Source organism: Rhinoderma darwinii, chromosome 1 (assembly GCF_050947455.1).
Source record: "Rhinoderma darwinii isolate aRhiDar2 chromosome 1, aRhiDar2.hap1, whole genome shotgun sequence".
In the NCBI taxonomy this organism is placed as follows: Eukaryota; Metazoa; Chordata; class Amphibia; order Anura; family Rhinodermatidae; genus Rhinoderma; species Rhinoderma darwinii.
The window spans coordinates 464,960,110-464,981,298 of record NC_134687.1 but is presented as its reverse complement, the minus strand read 5'-3'; the positions used below and the strand labels follow the sequence as shown (position 1 = coordinate 464,981,298).

The following is a 21,189-nucleotide window of genomic DNA, read 5'->3' as shown; positions in this document are numbered from 1 at the left end:
ACAGCAGTTAAATAGAAAGAAAGACTGGTGTCTGCTGCCATTCTCAACGAAAACAGGGTTTATAGTGACATGAATCTGCAATTGACATTGGGAATAATATGCTATTGGTAGCAACTTAACGACATCCCTTTGTATCTTGAGTAACCACTACAGGTTAAAACCAATTTCTTTACGCTGTAAGATACAGTATATTTAGATCTTAATATTGAAAAATAAATAAATGTGTAAATGTGCTTTTATTTATTCCTTTCTTGTTGCTTATATAGCACCAACATATTTTGCAGCGCTGTATATAGATGATGATTATTTACATCACTCCCTGTCCTCAATTAGGATCACAATCTAAATTCCCTATTTCAGACACCTGTTAGGGCAAATTTCATAGGAAGCTAATTATCCTCTTAGTATAATTAAACTTTAGTGGTTGTCACCGAGCATTAGTTACCCACGTAAAAGAGAAAGATACATCATAAATGGATGAAGAGTATAGCTATTATTGACTTACTGAATGTGTAGGAAAACCTACAGAAACACAGAAAGAACATACAAACAGTCCAGGTCAAATCAAAAATAGCAAAACACCTTCACAAATACTTAAAGGGGTTGGCCAGGAAAAAAACATTTTCTAAAAGTGTCCCCCAGCCTTGGTTTGCCTTCCCTAAAACCCCCTACAAACTTTCTAACCAGTTTCTGTTTGATCTCCATCTTCACTGCTGCTCTTTCTGTTTGTTTACATCCATTGCTACTGGTCTTGGCGGTTTCCTGTCTTAGAACCCACCATACCCATGATCCCTTGCTGCATCTGAGCAGACAGATTACATCCCCCTTCCTCCCCCCACAGCATCTCATCTATTTTCATACTGCCACGCCCCTCTATGTTCACAGGGTCATTCCCTGCTCTAATTACAGTCACCCAGTCACCCAGCTCCCTGTGTCACACACACCCAGTAATAATCACACAGGGGGAGGGGGGTTATACACATGAATCTAATACACAGGGATGTTGGGGGTAATACACAGGGATAACAGGGTATATGCATTGATGATGGGGTAATACACAGGGATGATGTAACTCCATCATTTCCGTATATAACCCCCATCATCCCTGTATGTATTAACCCAACATGCCTGTATATAACCGCCATCATCCCAGTAAATTACCCCCAATAGATTTTTATTTTCAATTATTGTAATGTGTTAGAATGGTAGCATTGAACTCCTGCCAGTCATCTGTTCAGTGCCCCAGATATGCATGAAGTCTGTAAGCAGATAGAGTGAAATTAACTACACAGCATAAACAATGGATTTTATAATAACCAGTTATATACATGTTTCAGTAAAGCACAACATAGTTTTGATGTCCCCGGGGACATGTTTTTGATACTCGGCCTGACATGTTTATGACTGCTGTAACCTCATTAATTAGCTTCATTTTATTGAGCTCAGTATCCAACCAATTAATAAAAGTTGCCAGCGTATTTCTATCCCTGTCACTGGCGTGCTACTCAGTCCTCATCTTGAGTTCGCCCTCGTAAATATATCAGTCAATGATATACCCTGTAGCTAAAACACAGCACTGTCAGAGCAGATCTGCAGGAGAAAGCTAATGAAAACAGTTTAGGAAGAGACATGTTAGTGATGTTAGTTTTATGCATTATAGCTTTATTATACGGGTGTTTTTTATCTCTTTATTTTGTTGGTGGAGGATGACTGAAGAAAGTGTGTTCTTCCTCTGCATCCCTCTTGAAGATCTATCTCCAGAGAGGTTCTTTGTTATTTTTAATTGACTAGTAAGTCTAAAATACAAGTTGACATATAAAAGAACTGCAGCACCAATAACATTTGCAGATATGCATGTACAGGCTTAAAAGAGCTCACAAGAGCTCAGAAAATGTGATATAATGTATTTATTTTGGAAAAATCTCTATACACAAAGAGAACTTCCTATCCTTTTTTTTTATGTAAGGGCAATAAATGGTACCATATGGGTATCTTTACAGATAGCCAATCAGCACCTCTGAATTTCTGTGTGGTAACTTATCTTTTTCTGTATGTTTCTATGTATCGTATTTGTTCCATATGGGTACCATATGTAATCAGAGCAACATTTTCTCCCATTGATGAATCTGTAGATTAGGGACAAAAAACAGTACATACACAGCACACGTATGGAGTCAGATGTGTCCTTCCTTAATGGATCTCTGACGCTTTCTGAGATATAAAACGGAAGGTGTAAAACAAAAATGTAAATTTTTTTTTTCCCAAACCCAATAATTAAACATTCCCTAGCTATATGCGATAGCGTGAAGTATTCATTGGGTCTCATCTCCCCTGCCTACCCTTAGCGTTGCTGCTGGAAAACTCACTCTTCCTCCCCAGCCCACGACTCTCCTGAGTAATTTAGGGCTTGTAGACTGACAGATCTCCGTAAGATCTTCCAGATGCTCTCAGTAAGTGAGTTAAGGCCTTTTCTGACCTATGTAAATAACTTAACCTCTCTACTAGCAAGCTTTTCCGTTACCTACAGGTCAAAAGTTTTCTCAAGTCTCTACTCCAAAATACCCCTACTCCACCCACTTTACCTTCCTTTGAACAAATATGCAGGAGTAACACACATTCTCCAGATATTATATCTACACTATACTTGAACCTTACCTACCCAACCGTGACATCTTTAATACCATACATGCAATGAAGGCCCCAATGTCTGCCAACTTTGCACTCCTTTGAAGCTCTGCCAGGGCTTCAAAGTAGACTGTTAGTATAGCAATAAACTGCAATACATTAATATTGCAGTACATCCTGCAAGCAATCGCTGGTTCAAGTCCCCTAGGAGGACTAAAAAAAAAAAAAGTAAAATACAGTTAAATAAAGTTTTTTTTCAATGTTCCAAAAAAATAAATATTAAAAGTTTGAAATAAAACACTTTTCCCATTTTTCCCCTAAGGCCCCAAGCACACGGCTATGCCCATAATTACGGGCATGGCCGGCCACCGACGGCCACAGACAGCCACCCGCATTTTCGGCCCGTATTCCCATACAAAGTATGGGAGCATGGCCAGTAAAAAGCAAACGATAGGACATGTCCTATCTTTTGCAGCGGCTTTCTAAGGCCCGGACACTTTCCCGTAAATAAACAGGAAGGTGTCCGTGGACAATAGTAGTGAATGGGCCCGTAATTGCGGACCGTAATTCCGGTCCGCAATTACGGACGATTTTACAGTCGTGTGCATGGGGCCTAAAGCAATGTTAAAAAAATATAAAAGTTAACATAACTGGTATCGCCACATCCATAAAAGTCTGAACTATCACAATATAGTGTTATTTAACCCGCTCGGTGAATGCCGCAAAAAAAATTATGTAAAAACACCGAAAAAGGCCATACTTACAAATGGACACAGACAGGTCAGACACGCTGATGAAGGAGAGTGAACAGGTGCATTTAAATAATAATAGCCACTCCCACTAGTCTTGAGGGGAGTGGTGTGTGGTGCATGGGATGAGTAGTAAAAAATAATAAATGAATAGTGTATGTGCAAGTGATAATAATACAAGTGAAATATAGGGCGCAGAAGTGAGTAAAGTGCCTAAATGAAAATAAATGAATAATGGGGTGCATGTGTGTGAAACATGGAGGGATAGTGTGTAAGTCATGAGGCGCAACGTGTATAGCCAGGTAGAAGCCTATTTGTGATGCCTTGATAATTCATAGAGCGGGCTACCCTGCTTGCTAAGCCAAACAACAACACACCATGCTCTCCCAGCATCAAAGACCCGGCTGTGTCCAAAAGAAGCAAATATAAGTAATAATGAAAAATACCCGGGGTATTAGTAATAATTTTGGCCAAAAGGACGCAAGCTCGCAATCCACGACAAGGATCCCCAGACCTGCGAGTCCCTAACTCCTTAACTGGAACTAAATGTTACTGATACAAACCGAACAGATAAAAACAATGGGACATATAACACGAAAACACAGAAAAAGGCCATACTTACAAATGGACACAGACAGGTCAGAAACTCTGATAAAGGAGAGTGAACAGGTGCATTTAAATAATAATAGCCACTCCCACTAGTGTTGAGGGGAGTGGCATGTGGTGCATGGGATGTGTAGTGAAAAATAATAAATGAATAGTGTATGTGCAAGTGATAATAATATAAGTGAAATATAGGGGGCAGTAGTGAGTAAAGTGCCTAAATAAAAATAAATTAATAATGGGGTGCAAGTGTGTGAAACATGGAGGGATAGTGTGTAGGTCATGAGGCGCAATGTGTATAGCCAGGTAAAAGCCTATTTGTGATGCCTTGATAATGCATAGAGTGGGCTACCCTGCTTGCTAAGCCAAATGACAACACATCATACTCTCCCAGCATCAAAGACCCGGCTGTGTCCAAAAGAAGCAAATAAAGTATGCATGAAAAATACCCGGGGTATTAGTAATCATTTTGGCCAAAAGGACGCAAGCTCGCAATCCACGACAAGGATCCCCAGACTTGCGAGTCCCTAACGCCTTAACTGGAACTAAATGTTCCTGATACAAACCGAACAGATAAAAACAAGGGGACATATCACACAAAAACACAGAAAAAGGCCATACTTACAAATGGACACAGACAGGTCAGAAACGCTGATGAAGGAGAGTGAAAAAAATTATGTACAAAACATGCAAATTGCTCTTTTTTTGTCATCTTAGTTCTCAAAAAAGATGGAATTAAAAGTGATTAAAAAGTTGCATGCACTCCAAAGTGGTATCGATAAAAACTATAGCTCACCCCGCAAAAATTAAGCGCTCAGATTGCTCAATCGATGGAAAAATAAAAAAGTTATGGCTCTTAGAATATGGCGACACAAGACAATTTTTTTAATGAACGGGGTAAAACATAAAAAAAATAAAAAAATTTGGTATCGCCATAATCATTTTAAGCCGTAGAAAAAGGTGCACATGTAGTTTTTACCGCCTGATGGACACCCCCATAAAAACGAAGTCCAACAAAAAATTGCATAATCTCTGTTTTTTGCCCATTTCACCCCACAAATATTTTTTTTTCAGTTTCCCAGTTCATTATGCTGTACAATAAATGGTGTTATGAATAATGACAACTTGTCATGCAAAAAACAAGCCCTCATACGGCTATGTCAATGAAAAAAATATAAAAGTTATGGCTTTTGGAAAGCGGGGAGGAAAAAAGGTAAATGAAAAAATAAAGATTGGCAGTGTGCTTAAGGGGTTAATAAAATAAGCTCCCTACAAGAAAAAATGTAATTTTGAAGCGTCTTCTGTCATATTTAATGCTTGATGGTCATGCTTGTCATATAAGTGATAAGACATCACAAACACATTGTGACCCCCAAGAAGTGTACTTTCTAATTTCTCTCCTTCAGGTTTGAAGGGATTCATTGTAGTAGAGATAAAAATCACATATTAAGAATATTTTCTTCTAGAAATAGTAGAAGGATTAGACTTTTGTACTTGTTTTCTTTATATTTCTGGCAGCATCACTTCTTGGTATTCATTGAAATCCAACATACTTCTATTTCACCTCTGATTCAAAGCTAGTGAAGACCGTGAAAGCTGCTTTGTATCTCCAAGAATGGAGATGTTTTGAAGATATCTCTGTCTCTGATGGGAATTCCTTTTCAAGGTTATCCTGACTGCAAGTGACATAAAATAACAATGTATAAGCTTTTCTTTACCCCACCAAGAGTTGTGTAATTATTTCTTTTCACTTATCTCTTCATTCAGTATTCTGAAAAAATCTATTTATTTAAAATGCTTCTGAATATATTCTCTTGCGACAGCTATGATTATCCTAAAATTTATTTGGCCTTCCTTTTAAATATGTGAGCCAACAGATGTCCCAAAATGTAACCACAACTAATCTTACATTCCAACGACATTTGAATGTATATGATGACTTCCATGGTGACCCTTCAAGGGCGTACATATCAAATAGGCAGACCATGCAACTGCTATATGATACTGGTTGGTCTCATCCCCTTTTCTACTAGTTGTTAATAACCTGTGCAAGACTACCGTCTCTGTAAGAACTACATTTTTAGCACTCAAAACCCAGCACCATAATGTGGGACCATACGAGACTTTGCTGTGGGTCACTCTTTTATATACACCACTGGCTTTCATTTATGTGAAACTCTTTTACTAGTAAAAGTAATACTTACAGTTGCAAGAATCACCTGGATTTCTGCATTGATTACTAAGAAAATGTTGTTTATGTTATCAGACAATTGTAGACAAACACAATCTAACTAAACTAAAAACACACAAAAAGTTGTGCTGTGCATCTCCTTTTTTAGGTACATTGAGTAAATATCCACAGTGCAGGAAGAATAAGTAAGTAAACCTCTGTGTTAATTACTTTTCCAAGAGCTAATTGGCAAAAAGGTGTTTCAATTCAGCAGATGAGATTGGAAGTGTGGGTTTCACGGGTGCTTTGCCCATAAAAAGGTGCACAAAGCATAGTTACTGACAAATCTATTCTTCTCAAGAAACATTGGTTAGTGTGAACCATGGCTCGAGGCAAACAAATTCAGAAGACGTGTTATAGAGACACATGAAGCTGGGAAAGGCTACAAAAGCACTGTTAAAAACTTGGGTGTACATAAATCCATGGACTGTTGCCCCTCTCCCTAGGAGGAGGTGTTCTGTTACAATCATTGCAAGAGCACAAGTGTAGATTTCTAACCTTAATCTGTTTTCCCTTAGTCCTAACAGCAGCTCAATAATGGTGGTATGTCTGTCCCTGTGTATTAGTAGCACAGATGGAATTTTTAATTCAATCAAATTAATTAACTAGAGTCTCCTCCCTACATAAGGACATCTAGCCCCTCATACCATGTGTTTATTATAAAGTAGTAGCCTTAATTAGGACGGGAAGCTTGTGCTGCAGTTAGGACTTCCCTTATGTCCTACAGCAGCACAATAATGGGGATTTAGCAGGAAGTAACTCTATAGGGAGGGCCCTCCTAACTGTTGGAACTCAAAATTGACCGCTCAAGGGCCATCTCCTCAGAGAACCAAAAATTCAGGCTATAATGGTTGATAAATATTAAGTTCGAGCTCCAAGCTGCAGAGAAAATCTGATCCAGCGGGATCAGACTTTATTCAGCCTAAGAGGTGGACACTGCTCTAGTAGAGTAGGTTCTAGAAAAATGAGGTGGATCAGAGATCTAACACTGTAAACCAGTCTACTGGCTTCTACACTGCATCTACCCAGGGTAGGATTGGTGGATTTTAAATCCCTGTTTCTTTCAGGAATCAATAAATTCTCAATCTTCCTAATCTTTTACTCTAAACCAAATAGATCTCAAGACAACCGCATAGATCTAGGAATGGAGATTAGGTTCATCATGAGAGGAAGATACGTGCCAGAACACTGGAAGGGAGCTGACCTGATTTCAGTTTACAAATGGGGGAGTTTTAGAGTGACGTTTGTCAGTAGCTTCACCTATTCTCTTCACAGATGTTATGGTTAGGGGAGGACACACCCATGTGCAAACCGTGCAGCTGTACAGGAGCGCAGAACATTGCATGTAAGGTACTGAGACCGTGGCTCACAGTTACTGGTGCACCGTTGGAGAGACACAACGTAGCGTGCCATGGTAAACTATTGAAGCGCATGGGGGCGCTATTGAAGCGCATGGGGGCGCTATTGAAGCGCATGGGGTCGGGCCCACCTACATGGGGGCTCTCCACCGCCTGTGTCCACCCTTGATTATGACCAGGAGGAATAGGATAGGTAATTATGTGGGACCTCTTACAGAAGTTCACAGGTAGGTGAGCATAAACCTCTTAGAACTAAAGCAAAATCTAATTTTGCCATAGGTCTGAGGATAGTAGGTCTCATTCTAGCAGACCGTTTCGGGAACAAGGAACTTACCCAAAAAGCCTTCTTGGTAGATACAAACCTGGACTGTGAGCAGGTCTTTCTAAATTCATTGGAGAGCCCTTTGAATTATAAAAGGGGCTGGTCAACCTTCAGGCTGTCAGGTTGAAACTCTTCAGGTCCTGGCCGAGTTGAGTGCTCTGAGACACCAAGTACTGCATTAGTACATCTGAATGAGTTGGGAATACCATGACCTCTGTGCCCAGAATGGTATGATGGCTTTTATCATGGCCTGATCTTGCCTGATTTTCATCAATACCCTGGGTATCAAGGAAACCGGAGGGAAAACGTAGCCCAGCCTGAACCTCCTAGGGATGGATAGGGCATCCAGTGCCAAAGGATTGTCCCCCTGATAAAGTTATAGAAATGTTTCCACCTTGGTGCTGAACCTGTTCGCCATGAGATCGATCTCTGGCACTCCCCACATCCTGGTGATCTGCTGGAAGATCTCTGGATTCAGAGACATTGCTCCCGGGACTGTTAGACTTCGACTCATTTGATCGGCAATAATGTTGAGGGAGGCTTGTATATGTACAGCTGGGAGTTTTTTTTACTTTTTACCAACTGAGTGTTGTTAAGAGAAGTGTATGACGCTGACCAATCAGTGACCAATCAGCGTCATACACTTCTCATTGTTACAGCCCATTGTTACAGTGTGATTGTGCAGTGAAAGAAGCTGGGCTGGAACATAAAGTTTGCCTGAGACCACCTGAATGTTCTATGGACAAATGAGACAAAAACGAAACTTTTTCCTCACAAATGCACAACCATGTTAGGAGGAAAAAAGAACAATGCACACCAACACAAAAATCTCATCCTAATTGTGAAGCACGGTGGAGGGAGCATCATAGTTTGGGGTGACTTTGTTGCCTCAGTGTCTGTACGCCTTGCGATGATTGAGGGATCAAATAATTTGAAGGTGTATCAAAACGTTTGACAGGAGAATGTGTGGGCACCCCAAACGTGAACGGGATAAAAAATAAACAAGAAAAACAATGCAGAGAATCGCTTTTCCTATATTCACGTCATAAAAATACATTTTGTCTATTTCTCCCTCATAAAACAAGGCCTCATAGAGCCACGTCAATGAAAAAATAAAAAAGTTATGGCTGCTGAAAGGCAGAGAGGCAAAAACAGAAAAATTTAGCAGTTCATTAAAGCCCTTTCAGACCCGGTCATTAAGGGGTTAAAGAAGTTATCCGGATTCCTACTTTTTTTCCCTAATGGCTTAAAATGACATGAATTACCAAAACAATCAGTCACCTTTCCTTTCCACCTGTGAACCTGTGATTGTTTAGATGCAGACAGCATGTGTTTGCTGCAGTCAATCATAAGGCTTAGTAGTCATGTGTTGTATTTCTGGCAGAAAGACGTTTTGTCACCGCTGAGCACTGGAAGTACGGCCATTAGGAAGCATTTTTAGGAACCCATATAACCCCTAGATCTAGATGTTGTGCCATGACCTGAAGACGGCTGTGCATGCAAGGCATCCCAGAAATATTGATGAACTGAAATGGGCCAAAATTCCTCCTCAATGTTGTGCAAATCTTATTACTTACTGATTTAGTTTTTCTACTCTCGGCTGGTTATTAACCTCTGCTACTCTTCCTGGTACTCTTCTGTTTTTGTATATGGTCTTATATTGTATCTCCTGGTTACTCGACTCTGTTTGTTTGATATCTCCCTTGGTCTGGTCAGATTTTCTGTTTTGGTATAGCCTGCTAGTGCAAATCTTACTCTGCAGCCGCAACCTGGGTCCCAATCGGCCAAATCCAACCTGCCTTGCAACGGGCTATGGTGAAAACCTTGGGGTGCCTTAGACTCTGTTAACCAGAGTAGTGACAGATTTGAGGTTTCCTATTTACTTGTGATCCAGACAGTTTCCTGCTACTTAGGGAATCGCTTTTATAGTAATTCCATAATTCCTTGACAGCATACTCACAAAGTAATATGATTGTTAGTGTTCTTAGTTATCTGGTGCAGGTTTCTCACTTTTAAGAGGCTGTTATTTTTAGGCCTTTCTTTATCTACGTTTAGAACTCCATTATTTTACAGAGAACAGAAGATAGAAGTTAAGGGTTATCCTCAGGACCGGAATAGTCTGTTTCTTTCTGTCTGCTAATTAAGGATACCTGTTAGCACTCTTATCTATAACCTGTCCATTCTGGAAATGATACAGTTAAAGTAGAATTGTATTTGGCATTGGAAGGTTGATTTAACTCTTTCCTTTCCAGAGCACATATTTTAGAAGCATTATTGCCTGTTAGTATATATAAGTCTCACTATTTATTTCATAGTTTTGTCACAATCTAGGGAAAGTGGACCCACTAGGCGGCTCCGCCATAGCGAAGAGGCAGCTGGCCAACTCACAGTCTATGCACAATCTTGTGGAAGAGATGCGTAGCACAAGGGTACCTGAGATAATCCAGACAACAGCAGGGCTCCGGCACAGATGGGTCTAGGTGTGGCCTGTTGCGCCAGATGTGGCGGATGGCTCCAGGGATGGCAGATGTCACTAGATGTAGTGTATCCAGCAGGCACAACACTACTCCGATACAAGGCAGGCTCAGGAATGAAACACAGCACAGGATAAAGGTGATAGGATGCAGGGAACGGGAACACTGTGAGCAGGGAAACACTAAGGGACCATTTGCAATACAGACATGGGAAAAGTACAAACACGCTCAGGCAAGGAGTGGAAGGGCGGAGCCCTTCTTATAGTCCAGGTTGAACAGGGGTTAATTAGGGAATTTTAACATGTGTGCGCGCTGGCCCTTTAAGGCCGGGACCACTTTAAGACTTAGAGCAGGGCTGGCGGCCGCGAGTACTGGCATCTCCTAGGAAGGAGACGCTGGCTGGATGCCAATGGTTTCTTATTCAAACCCTTTTAAAGTATCAGACCAGTCTTTTCTACTGTATAGACAGTCAGTATCGGACATTAAAAAAAAAATGTGTTAGAAGCCTATGAAGAGCCTGGTTACTTAGTATTCTGGAAGCAGCATTCTGCAATGATGTGATAAAGATTCATCCAATATGATGAAAAAACATTTAGTGCCAAATGCTTGGTTGAACAAGTGTATTTTGAACATACTTTTGAATGTTGTACCTCTAAGGAGTGTATCTCAATGAGTTATAATTTGTTTCTACAAACTTAGCTGAAACTTTCACTAAATATGTCTGCGGAGACTTCTCAGCTGCACCATTTCTTCAAATATAGTTAGGTTATATATTCAATGGAGAATGATGTAGAAAAAGGCTGCATGCTTGTGTTTCTTTAGGATTAAAAGAACATAGAATGTCCATCATCCTCATTATGCTAAATATTCTGTTTTGGATCAAATAGGTTAATTAAACTTTTAGAAAATTGGATTTATGACTGTTTATTCATGAATATTCATGTGTCAAATTCCTAGAAAACCATTGTAACAGGGTGCAGTTCCTTTATAATTTTAAACTTTAAGTGGAATTTTCATTCAATAGGATGGAATTTTTAACCTATATTACAACTATTTTCTGGCATAAATACATAGAAAAATATGGCGCCTTGCCGTATTGTTATATTTACAAAGCCCTTGCACCCCTTTTCTTTACACATCCGAAAGTTTTGGAAAAAGTCGAACAGGATTGTCCTCTCATTTATGAATATTTTTTCACACTTTCCTAATAAGTGGTGGAAAATAATAACAGTTTTTTTTTTGCCTGCACTACAGTAACAGGGCGCATGCTGCATAGACGCAAGATACAGGCACACTACTGGCAGAGTGTGCCAGTGTTTATGAATGTCCCCCAATGCTTCCTTTCTAATTTTAATTGTCCATGTTTTTTTTTTCCTTTTCTGTTTTACCTATGAAGAGCAACACAACTGTTTAGGCATATTTGTAAGAATAAGTGTAACGGAAAGTGAATAAAGTTAAATGTTTGGTTAAAAAAAATGGTTTGTATGCTTTCTGAATTTTTCTTTTTTATTAACATTTTGTTATTATTATTTTTATTTTCAATTATTATTTATTATGTTACACAAAAATGTTGCATCGCGTAACCGATATCTCTTAACTTTACAATTAGGTCAATATTGGTATCCTCATTGCTGTAACCAGAATCATCTCTAGAATTAGTGCTGATAACTACAAAGTTCACAGAGATGCCAATGCTTTCAAGTAAGTGTTTGATATTAATGATAAAAAAAATATAAGTCCTGTTCTGGAATATCTAAATATCTGAAGTACAATATAGATCATGATGTTTGGATCCTGAAGTAAACTTCTTAAATTAATAACACCTTTACTTTACCATCTTCAAGTATCTGAACCCGAAATATATTATTTCCCTATCGCTTATTTTTCCTTGGTTTACCATGTTAAAATGTTGATTATGTGCCCATTCAAGTCTTATGTATTTTACTACTGTAATAGCTTGATACCCATTTTTTTCATAGAAAATAATTTGCAACTGACCTTGAACAGTATTTGTACAGAGTTTATTGACTAGTTCTGAATGGATAGAGATACAACCAAATTCAAGTCAATTAGCAGTATCCAATAGACCGTTTTTTTATGCTGTTCATATGCTGGTCTGCTCCAAAACATTCATGCCATTTTACATTGAGCTGATATCTGTCCGGGTCCTCAATGAGACGGCAGGATTTTGGGAAGTGTCAGACTATCTTATTAAAATGCGGAAGAGCAATGGTAAGGACCTGTATAATAAATTATCTGTAGCATTAATACAGGCTATAATGAGGTAGGGATTACATAATGTTCACTCAACCCCAAAAAGGAGGTAAGGCCTTTGCTGCACTAGAATTTCTAGGTGGTCTTCCTCTGAAGAGTTTCTAGTTGCGGGTCACTACTAGGACACAGGGACTGCTAGACCATAGCCAAGTATGTAACACCATTAAGACACTAAAAAGAAATAGCGTCAATACGTGCACAAATGGCAATCTCCATGCAGGACACTATATAGCACATCCCAATATACAGGACCTCTAGAGCTACATAGAAACACACACAAAAAAGCCCTACACCTGTGTTATTAAACAAATGTATGGAGTGTAACTACTTGCCTATGATGTAGCAACTCGGTGGTCCACATGGGGTTAATTGTGCTTCTTCTGTGGTAATAGATATTGATAGGAAATGCAGAAATCTTTAATATGAATCTCAGGAAGACGTAAGTAAAAACACAGGCACAATCAGATAAGTGTCCACTTGACTGTGATCACTCACCATGTCTGAAATCTCTGTTTTCTTTGTCAGGGACTTTTTATTTTTGGCACATAGCCTTGTTTAATAACTTACGTGGTGTAGCTGTCTTTAGATGTCTATTACAGAGCAAAACATATGGAGATATCCAATTTATAACTCATAAGAAAAAACTACCTGATTCCCACAGTCTTTTTAGAAGTGTAAATACTAAAAGATAAAGTAATACCAACTTTATTTACAATATGTCTAACACACTTACACGTACGTGTGCAATAAATAAAGGCAATGTTGACAAAAATAGCCAAAAATACATAAAAATAGAAATATAGAGACCTATAGAAGTAGTAAAACGAAATGATAGATCCTTCGTCAACATACGTTCAGTGACAAGCATTTCAGCCTCTCATTTTTTATATTTTATTTATTTAAAAGCTCTTACATGTTATCAACTCCCCTCCGGCTTATGCACATAAAGATTATTTAATCTGTAGAGATATTAAAGTTGCCTGCACATAATGCAAATAACCTCCTCATAATAAACTATGATCAAAATGTTGAATACTACACAGCAATGCTAAACTTTATATGGGGAGCTGGGAATGTACCACCATATTTCCAGGCGGGGAGCTTCGGGGGCACCTGGTTCTATGTAAATGCCTCATAGATGACGTAGAGTTCTTCTGGAAGGACATGAAGGAGTTTATTCCAACTTAAAGTAGATAAAACATTTTTCTACATCTCACTATACAGTATATAGCAGAACACAAAATTGCCACTAAAAGCTTCCACAAGCAGGTTGAATCAAACAGCTTCATCATTATGAGTAGCTTTTGCATCCCTTTTCCGGCTAACAAATATACCTAAAAGGATAGTTTTGAAAGTCAATTTATTAATATGTGATATGAACAGACTACTTTACAGTCACTAAGGGGGAAGTGAAAAACTATCCACGTCATACACTGATATATAAAGAAGCGCTGGAGAAACATACACCAACCATAGAGGAGGGAATTTCAAAAATCCCAATTATCACTTAATAACATAATCAAGCAGGTAAAGACTGGATACAAAATATTGGCCATTTTTAAAACAGGTCAAGGAAATAGGTCAATATTTACCGTTGACCCCAAAGTGGCACCAACAATTCAAGAATTGTTTTACTAACTAGACAGCTGCCGCACAAAATTTCTTTGTAACAGGATCAGGCTTTAAAGCATGTGGTAGATGTTATTCATGTCGAATACTCAAAACAGAAAACCATTTCGTGTTTAACCCCTTCAGGACCAAGCTCATTTTGGCTTTCACGACCAGCTCCATTTTTTTAAATCTGACGTGTCACTTTATGTGGTAATAACTCTAGAATGCTGTTACCTATCCAAGCAATTCTGAGATTGTTAGTGGAAAAAGGTGATCGATAAATTCATTGCTTATTTGTGAAAAACACCAAAATTTAGAGAAAATTTGCAAAAATTATGATTTTTCTAAATTTAAATGTATCTGCTTGTAAAACAGATAGTAGTACCACACAAAATAGTTGCTAATTAACATTTCCCATATGTCTACTTTATGTTTGCATAGTTTTTTTGAACCACCTTTTATTTTTATAGGACGTTGCAAGGCTTAGAACTTTAGCAGCAATTTCTTACATATTCAAGAAAATTTCAAAAGGCTATTTTTTCAGCAACAAGTTCAGTTCTGAAGTGACTTTGAGGGGCATATATATTTGAAACCCCCATAAAACACTGCACCCCTCAAAGTATTCAAAACGGCATTCAGAAAGTGTTTTAACCATTCTGGTGTCAGGAATTAAAGCAAAGTAGAGCTGAAATGTACAAGTTTCATTTTTTTTTTCAAAAATTCATTGGTAATAAAAAGAAATCTGTAACACAGAAGGTTTTACGCAAGAAATGCAATTCAATATTTATTGCCAAGATGCTGCAGTTTTTATATCCCACATGTGGCTCTAGTTTTCTACTGGACCGAAAACACAGGCTCCCGAAGCAAAGGAGCACCTAGTGGATTTTGGGGCTATCTTTTTCTTAGAATATATTTTAGGCACCATGTCAGATTTGAAGAGGTCTTATATTGCCAAAACAGTGGAAACCCCAAAAAGTGACCCTATTTTGAATACTACACCCCTCAAGGAATGAATCGAGGACTATAGTTAGCATTTTGACCTCACAGTTTTTTTGCTAAATTTATTTGAATTGGTTTGTAAAAATGAAAAATAATTTATTTTCTGAAAAAACCTAGACATTTCTAATTTTTACAAGGAATAAAGGAGAAAAGGCACCCCAACATTTTTAAAGCAATTTCTTCTGATTACGGCAATACCCCATATGTGGTAATAAACAGCTGTTTAAACCCATAACAGGGCTCAGAATAGAAGGAGCGCCATTTGGATTTTGGATCACAGATTTTGCTGTACTGATTTTTGGTGCCATGTCGCGTTTGCAACAGGGTCCAAAAGAGTGGAAACCCCCAAAAGAGACCCCATTTTGGAAACTACACCCCTGTACATTTTGCGTCACTATATTCTGAGATATATAAAGCCAGAACTTTTTTATTTTTTCTCCAACGGAGCTGTGTGAGGGCTTATTTGTTGCGGAACAATCTGTAGTTTTCATTGGTACTATTTTGGAGTACATGTGATTTTTTTTTATCACTTTTTATTCCATTTCTTGGCAAGCAAGATGACCAAAAACAAGCAATTCTGACAATGTTTTTTAGTTTTGTTTTTTTTTGCGGCGTTCACCGTGCGCTATACATGACAGTTTTACTTTATTCTGTGGGTCGATACGATATATAGTTTTTTTTATATTTTACAGCGTTTGCACAATAAAATTACTTTTATTTTAAAATCATTTATTTTTTGCGTCACCATATTCTGAGAGCCATACGTTTTTTATTTTTCAATCAAAAAAGCTGTGAGGGCATGTTTTTTGCGGGACGGGCTGTAGTTTTTATAGGTACAATTGTGGGCTGAAACCTGCTGGTGATGGCGCTGGCACAGATTCTGAGCCCGCTCCATCACATCACGTAAAGTTATGTGAAAAGGCGCTATTACACTAGCGCTGACTATGTAACTGTACGTGATTGGGGGGAAGGGGTTAAGGGAAGTGCCCATCTCAGATGGAACTCAAACTTTTTCCATCAAAGACTCTGTTACTTGGGAAGTTATTGCAGAGAGACAAACCATAGTCAAAACAAAGGGTTGACTAAAACCAAGCCAGTATGTCTACCCATGAATTGCTAGCAGTATCCAATAGATAAGTAATGACATTATGTCCTAATAGCAGTGTACATGGATGGGCCGTGTACATTAATCTCCAAACATTGACCTTTGATTATGGTAGAGTACAGAAAAATAAATGATATTGCAGCTTTGGTCCATGGAATCAAACCTCAAGGAATATGTATTGACAGGAAGCATATTGAAGTCTAATAAATGTAGTTTGTTGTTTGTTTTTTTTTAAAGAAACTTCTGTAATTTTAGAGATAATTGAGTAATAATTAATAGACTTTTTCAATATTGTCTGCGTTAAAGAGGCTCTGTCACCAAATTATAAGTGCCCTATCTTGTACATAATGTGATCTGCGCTGTAATGTAGATTACAGCAGTGTTTTTTATTTAGAAAAATGATCATTTTTGACGGAGTTATGACCTATATTAGCTTTATGCTAATTCGTTTCTTAATGCCCAACTGGGCGTGTTATTACTTTTTAACCAAGTGGGCGTTGTGGAGAGAAGTGTATGACGCTGACCAATCAGTGACCAATCAGCGTCATACACTTCTCTCCATTAATTTACACAGCACATAGTGATCTAGCTAGATCACTATGTGCAGTCACTTACTCACATATTAACGTTACTGAATTGTCCTGACAGTGTCAGATTCTGAATAGACATCACGTCCTGGTTGGTAGTGATGTCTATTCACAGTCAGGACACTTGAGTAACGTTAATGTTTGTGTATGTGGCTGCACATAGTGATCTAGTAAGAACACTATGTGCTGTGTAAATGAATGGAGAGAAGTGTATGACGCTGATTGGTCATTGATTGGTCAGCGTCATACACTTCTTTACAACGCCCACTTGGTCAAAAAGTAAAACACGCCCAGTTGTCCATTAAGAAAGTCATTAGCATAAAGCACTTATAATGTGGTGACAGAGCCTCTTTAAATTGACCCATAAATATAGGAAAACTGTTTATGGTATAAAGATACGTTGTATTGAATCACTAACTTAATAAGAATATACCGATAAATTATTGCATTCAAATACTATAAATATATAATGCAAAAAACAACAACTCTGACATTAAACATAAAGATATACAACAGATCATGTACAGTAGGGTGTACAGTCTTTTATGATGTAATCACTGCAAAAGATGCTTCATTTTTGTGTCTTTCGTATCAGACATTATCCTTTACTGAAGTGAATATCAGCTTCCTAGATATGTAAATTAGAAGAATATCATCCTATGTTTAGATGGTTCATTATCCTCATAAAAAACGTAAAATGTTCTTATGATGCCTTTTATTTTCTAAAGAAGATAGTTACGCGGTGTCTTTTATTTTACCTTGGATTTGCGATCTGGAATAGATTTGTGAAAATGGATTCTTCTAAAATTGAATCCTTGTAGGCAGCCTCTGAACGCTATCACTTGACCTTTGCCTTCAATCTCTATCAAGAAATGTCTCATTCAGTCGTAGCTTTATTTGGTTTGTTGATGAAAAGCAAACTGTTGAATAAAAGCGTGCATCTGCTGTGACAGCTGAACAATGGCACAGCGCACAATAAAAAAAACGGAAAAAGCGGGGAGGATACCATATACCTTCTATAGTACTCTATATTTTTGAATAATGCTGGGAAATATGATTTCCTTTCTTAATAGATGACATTATAATTGATGACAAGAGTAGCAAAGTGTGTACTGCATTGTGTGGAATGCTGTATAATGAAGCTTATGCTCCTATGATCATGTAAATCAGTGAACGTCTGTCATTCATTCTGTAATACTATCCACAGATGCATATTTTTGTTGAAAGTCACATTTTTTTTTTTTTTTGCATTCTAACACTTGAAGTGTGAACGCCATCTATACTGCGTCCAAACCTATTGAGCATCCCAAATGTGCATGTCCTCAGCGAATTAACCTGTTTGACTTTATTTATTTTGTTTCAAAGTAATCGATTGGCCAATTCTGGTAGTGGGAATATATCATGAATAAAAAGGCACGTCAGAATTTTCTAGTCTCCTACAGGATTGTGGGACCAATAATAGTGTTCACAATATTCATTGTAAAGGTAAATGAGATGACCTTTAAAGTGTAGCTAAACGTTTGACAAACTTCTGACATGTCATAGTGACATGTCAGAAGTTTGGATTGGTGGGGGTCCGAGCACTGAGACCCTCACCAAGCTCTAGAATGAAGCAGCTGAAGTGTTCGTGTGAGCGCTCAGCTGCTTCGTGTCTGTTCGGCTTTTTCTGGAAATAAATGTATCTGTGTACGGACTCAATACAAAGTCTATGAGCCCGTACTCCGATACATCGGCTTTCCGGAAAAAGCCGAACAGAAACGAAGCAGCTGAGCACTCACACGAGCACTTCAACTGCTTCGTTCTAGCGATTGGTGGGGGTCTCAGTGCTCGGACCCCCACCATTCCAAACTTCTGACATATCTCTATGACATGTCAGAAGTTTGTCGAACGTTCAGCTACACTTTAACTCTCAAGAGTTGTCTTATTTATATACTAAAAACAACATTAAAAACAGTGATTTGTCAACTTTAAACCTCACGTCTCCTGAAACAGTAAAATGGAAAGATTATTAAAAAATAGAAGTGTTCAAGATAATTTCATTCAACAATTCCTTTACTTTTTCTTTTTATTAGGACACGTAACCAGTAGGGTTTAGATTTGTGTTTTCCCCTTGGTGAAATTATGAATTCTTCAAACGATGAAATCTGTTGTATATAGAATTGTTACCAATGTGGTTTAAAGGGGCTGTAAACTCAATTTCTGCGTTAATTTATTCCATAATATATTTTTATAGGGGTGAGAGATGCAAATCCCCTACTGTCCTTGAAACAGCCATTGAGTTAATCTCTGCAGCCACCGCTAGAGGAGGCTTAGCAGTTTACTGAATACCAGTTTATAATTTAGTTCAGTGGAAACTGAATATATAAATCTCTATTCTGTAATGGCGGCCACAGGCAGACAGAATTTTGTTATTTATGCCTGATAATATGGTGCGCAATATAGTACTATTTAACATATCATATTTCAGACCATATTGTTCCACGTGGAGTACCATATCTCAGGCTAAGATTTCTTCTAGAAGGAATAATATCAGTATAGAGGAGACTTTATCCCATGTATGGCATCTGATGGAGCATGCTGTGTTTTTTATACAGGGGTATCTATGCATCCATTCAGGTGGATTACCACTATATTCAAGATCCATGCAATGAGGCTTCCAAATGCAATCATGTACATGAGCTTTTACTCCATGGCTGTGTAAAGGGAAGAGAGAAAAAAAAAAGAGATCTGAAACCCTTGTAGAGATATATTATGGAATTAATCAGCACTGAATTTTGTAATGCTGCTACCACTTTATGCCATACAATCAAAGCTGATAGGACCCAGTAGTGTGAGTTCAGTGATTTTAAAGACAATGTAATAGCAATGGCTTGTGATGGTAAGTGATGACATTTAAAAAAGGGATTGCTTGTCTGTAATTATGGGAAAACGATATAGACCTACTGGTTCTTCTCTGCCACCAACTTCTATGTTATATGTGTAAGGCCGAATTCAGACGGCCTTAGTATACGTCCGTGTGACGGCCGTTAAAACAACGACACTTACACTTGTATTTCAATCGGGCCATTCACACGGCTGTTGTTTCAATGGAACGTGTGAAGGGTCCATTGGGGGAATAGAACATGTCGTATTTTCTTCAGTTTTCACAGATCCCTCGATAGACTCAAGTCTTTAGTTTTTCACGTCCGAGTTTGCACTCGTTCGTGTGAATCTGGCCTAAGGCACATTTCTTTCTAGCACTAGCGAGAACTTAACCTATTAGATTGGCACACACAATTGTAAGTCAGAGATATCTATAAGTGTAATAAATTGGACGTCAGTCTATGTTAATGGGACAAATTTGTCTCTACCCAGACAGACTTCACGTTTGTATATATATAAATAACATTGTAATAAAACCTATCAATTTAGATATGTATCAGAATAAATAATTACAGTACGTATATCCTTTATATAACAGGGCTCAGACAAGCAGTAAATTATGCTAAACAGTTAAAGATTGAATGGTAATTAATGAAAGTCATGGTCATTAATTCTATTAGTCAGGACTCTACAATATTCTATTAAATTGTGTGCACAATCCCTTAAGACAGGCGGACATACTTACACCCCTTTTTCCTGTGTAGATTATAATAATTACTGTGCGTATAATAAGAAGCAGTAGAGAATGTCTTTTTTGCAAAGATTAAAGTATTTTGTAGTACAATATTTGTTCCTGTATCTTTTTTTCCCAGTAGAATTGATCTACAACATGTCAAAAGGACTAGCTTTGTTCTTGGCTACCAATCCAGGGCATCCCACAGACGTACAATTGGAATTAATGGAAGTTATTGAATGGGTGTCACTGTCTTGACACACTGGCACTTTAAATAAAAGCAACAATGTTGCTCATAAAAGGGAAACCAGTGGGCATGAAGAGCACCCACTGTACAGCACCTTAAACCAGAGCGCTACTGTGGAAACAATGTCTGCATGTATATGTGGGAAAATCTTTTTTTTTTAAAACTGTAAAAGTCAATACAAAAAATATGTAAATTTAGTTATAGTTAGAATAATGAATAAAATTAAGTAACCAAAACATAAATTTAACTTAACCCCTTAATGACCGGGCCTGAAAAGACCTTAATGACCAAGCCAGATTTGTTAAATCTGGTATGTCTGAATTTATCAGAGAATAACTCTGCGAAAGTTTTGAATATCCAAGTAATTCTTACCTTGTTTTTTCGTCACATGTTGTACTTTATTTTAGTGG

The 21,189-nt window shown here is 38.0% G+C and overlaps 1 protein-coding gene across 1 annotated transcript in view; it reads left to right on the top strand.

Moving 5' to 3' along the window:
• Positions 1-21,189, top strand: part of ADGRD1 (adhesion G protein-coupled receptor D1) — a 717,614-nt gene that overhangs the window by 620,589 nt on the left and 75,836 nt on the right. The window contains exon 22 of the mRNA XM_075854444.1: positions 11,971-12,062. Within this exon, the coding sequence (XP_075710559.1) occupies positions 11,971-12,062 (92 nt within the window). The remainder of the gene's footprint in view (positions 1-11,970; positions 12,063-21,189) is intronic.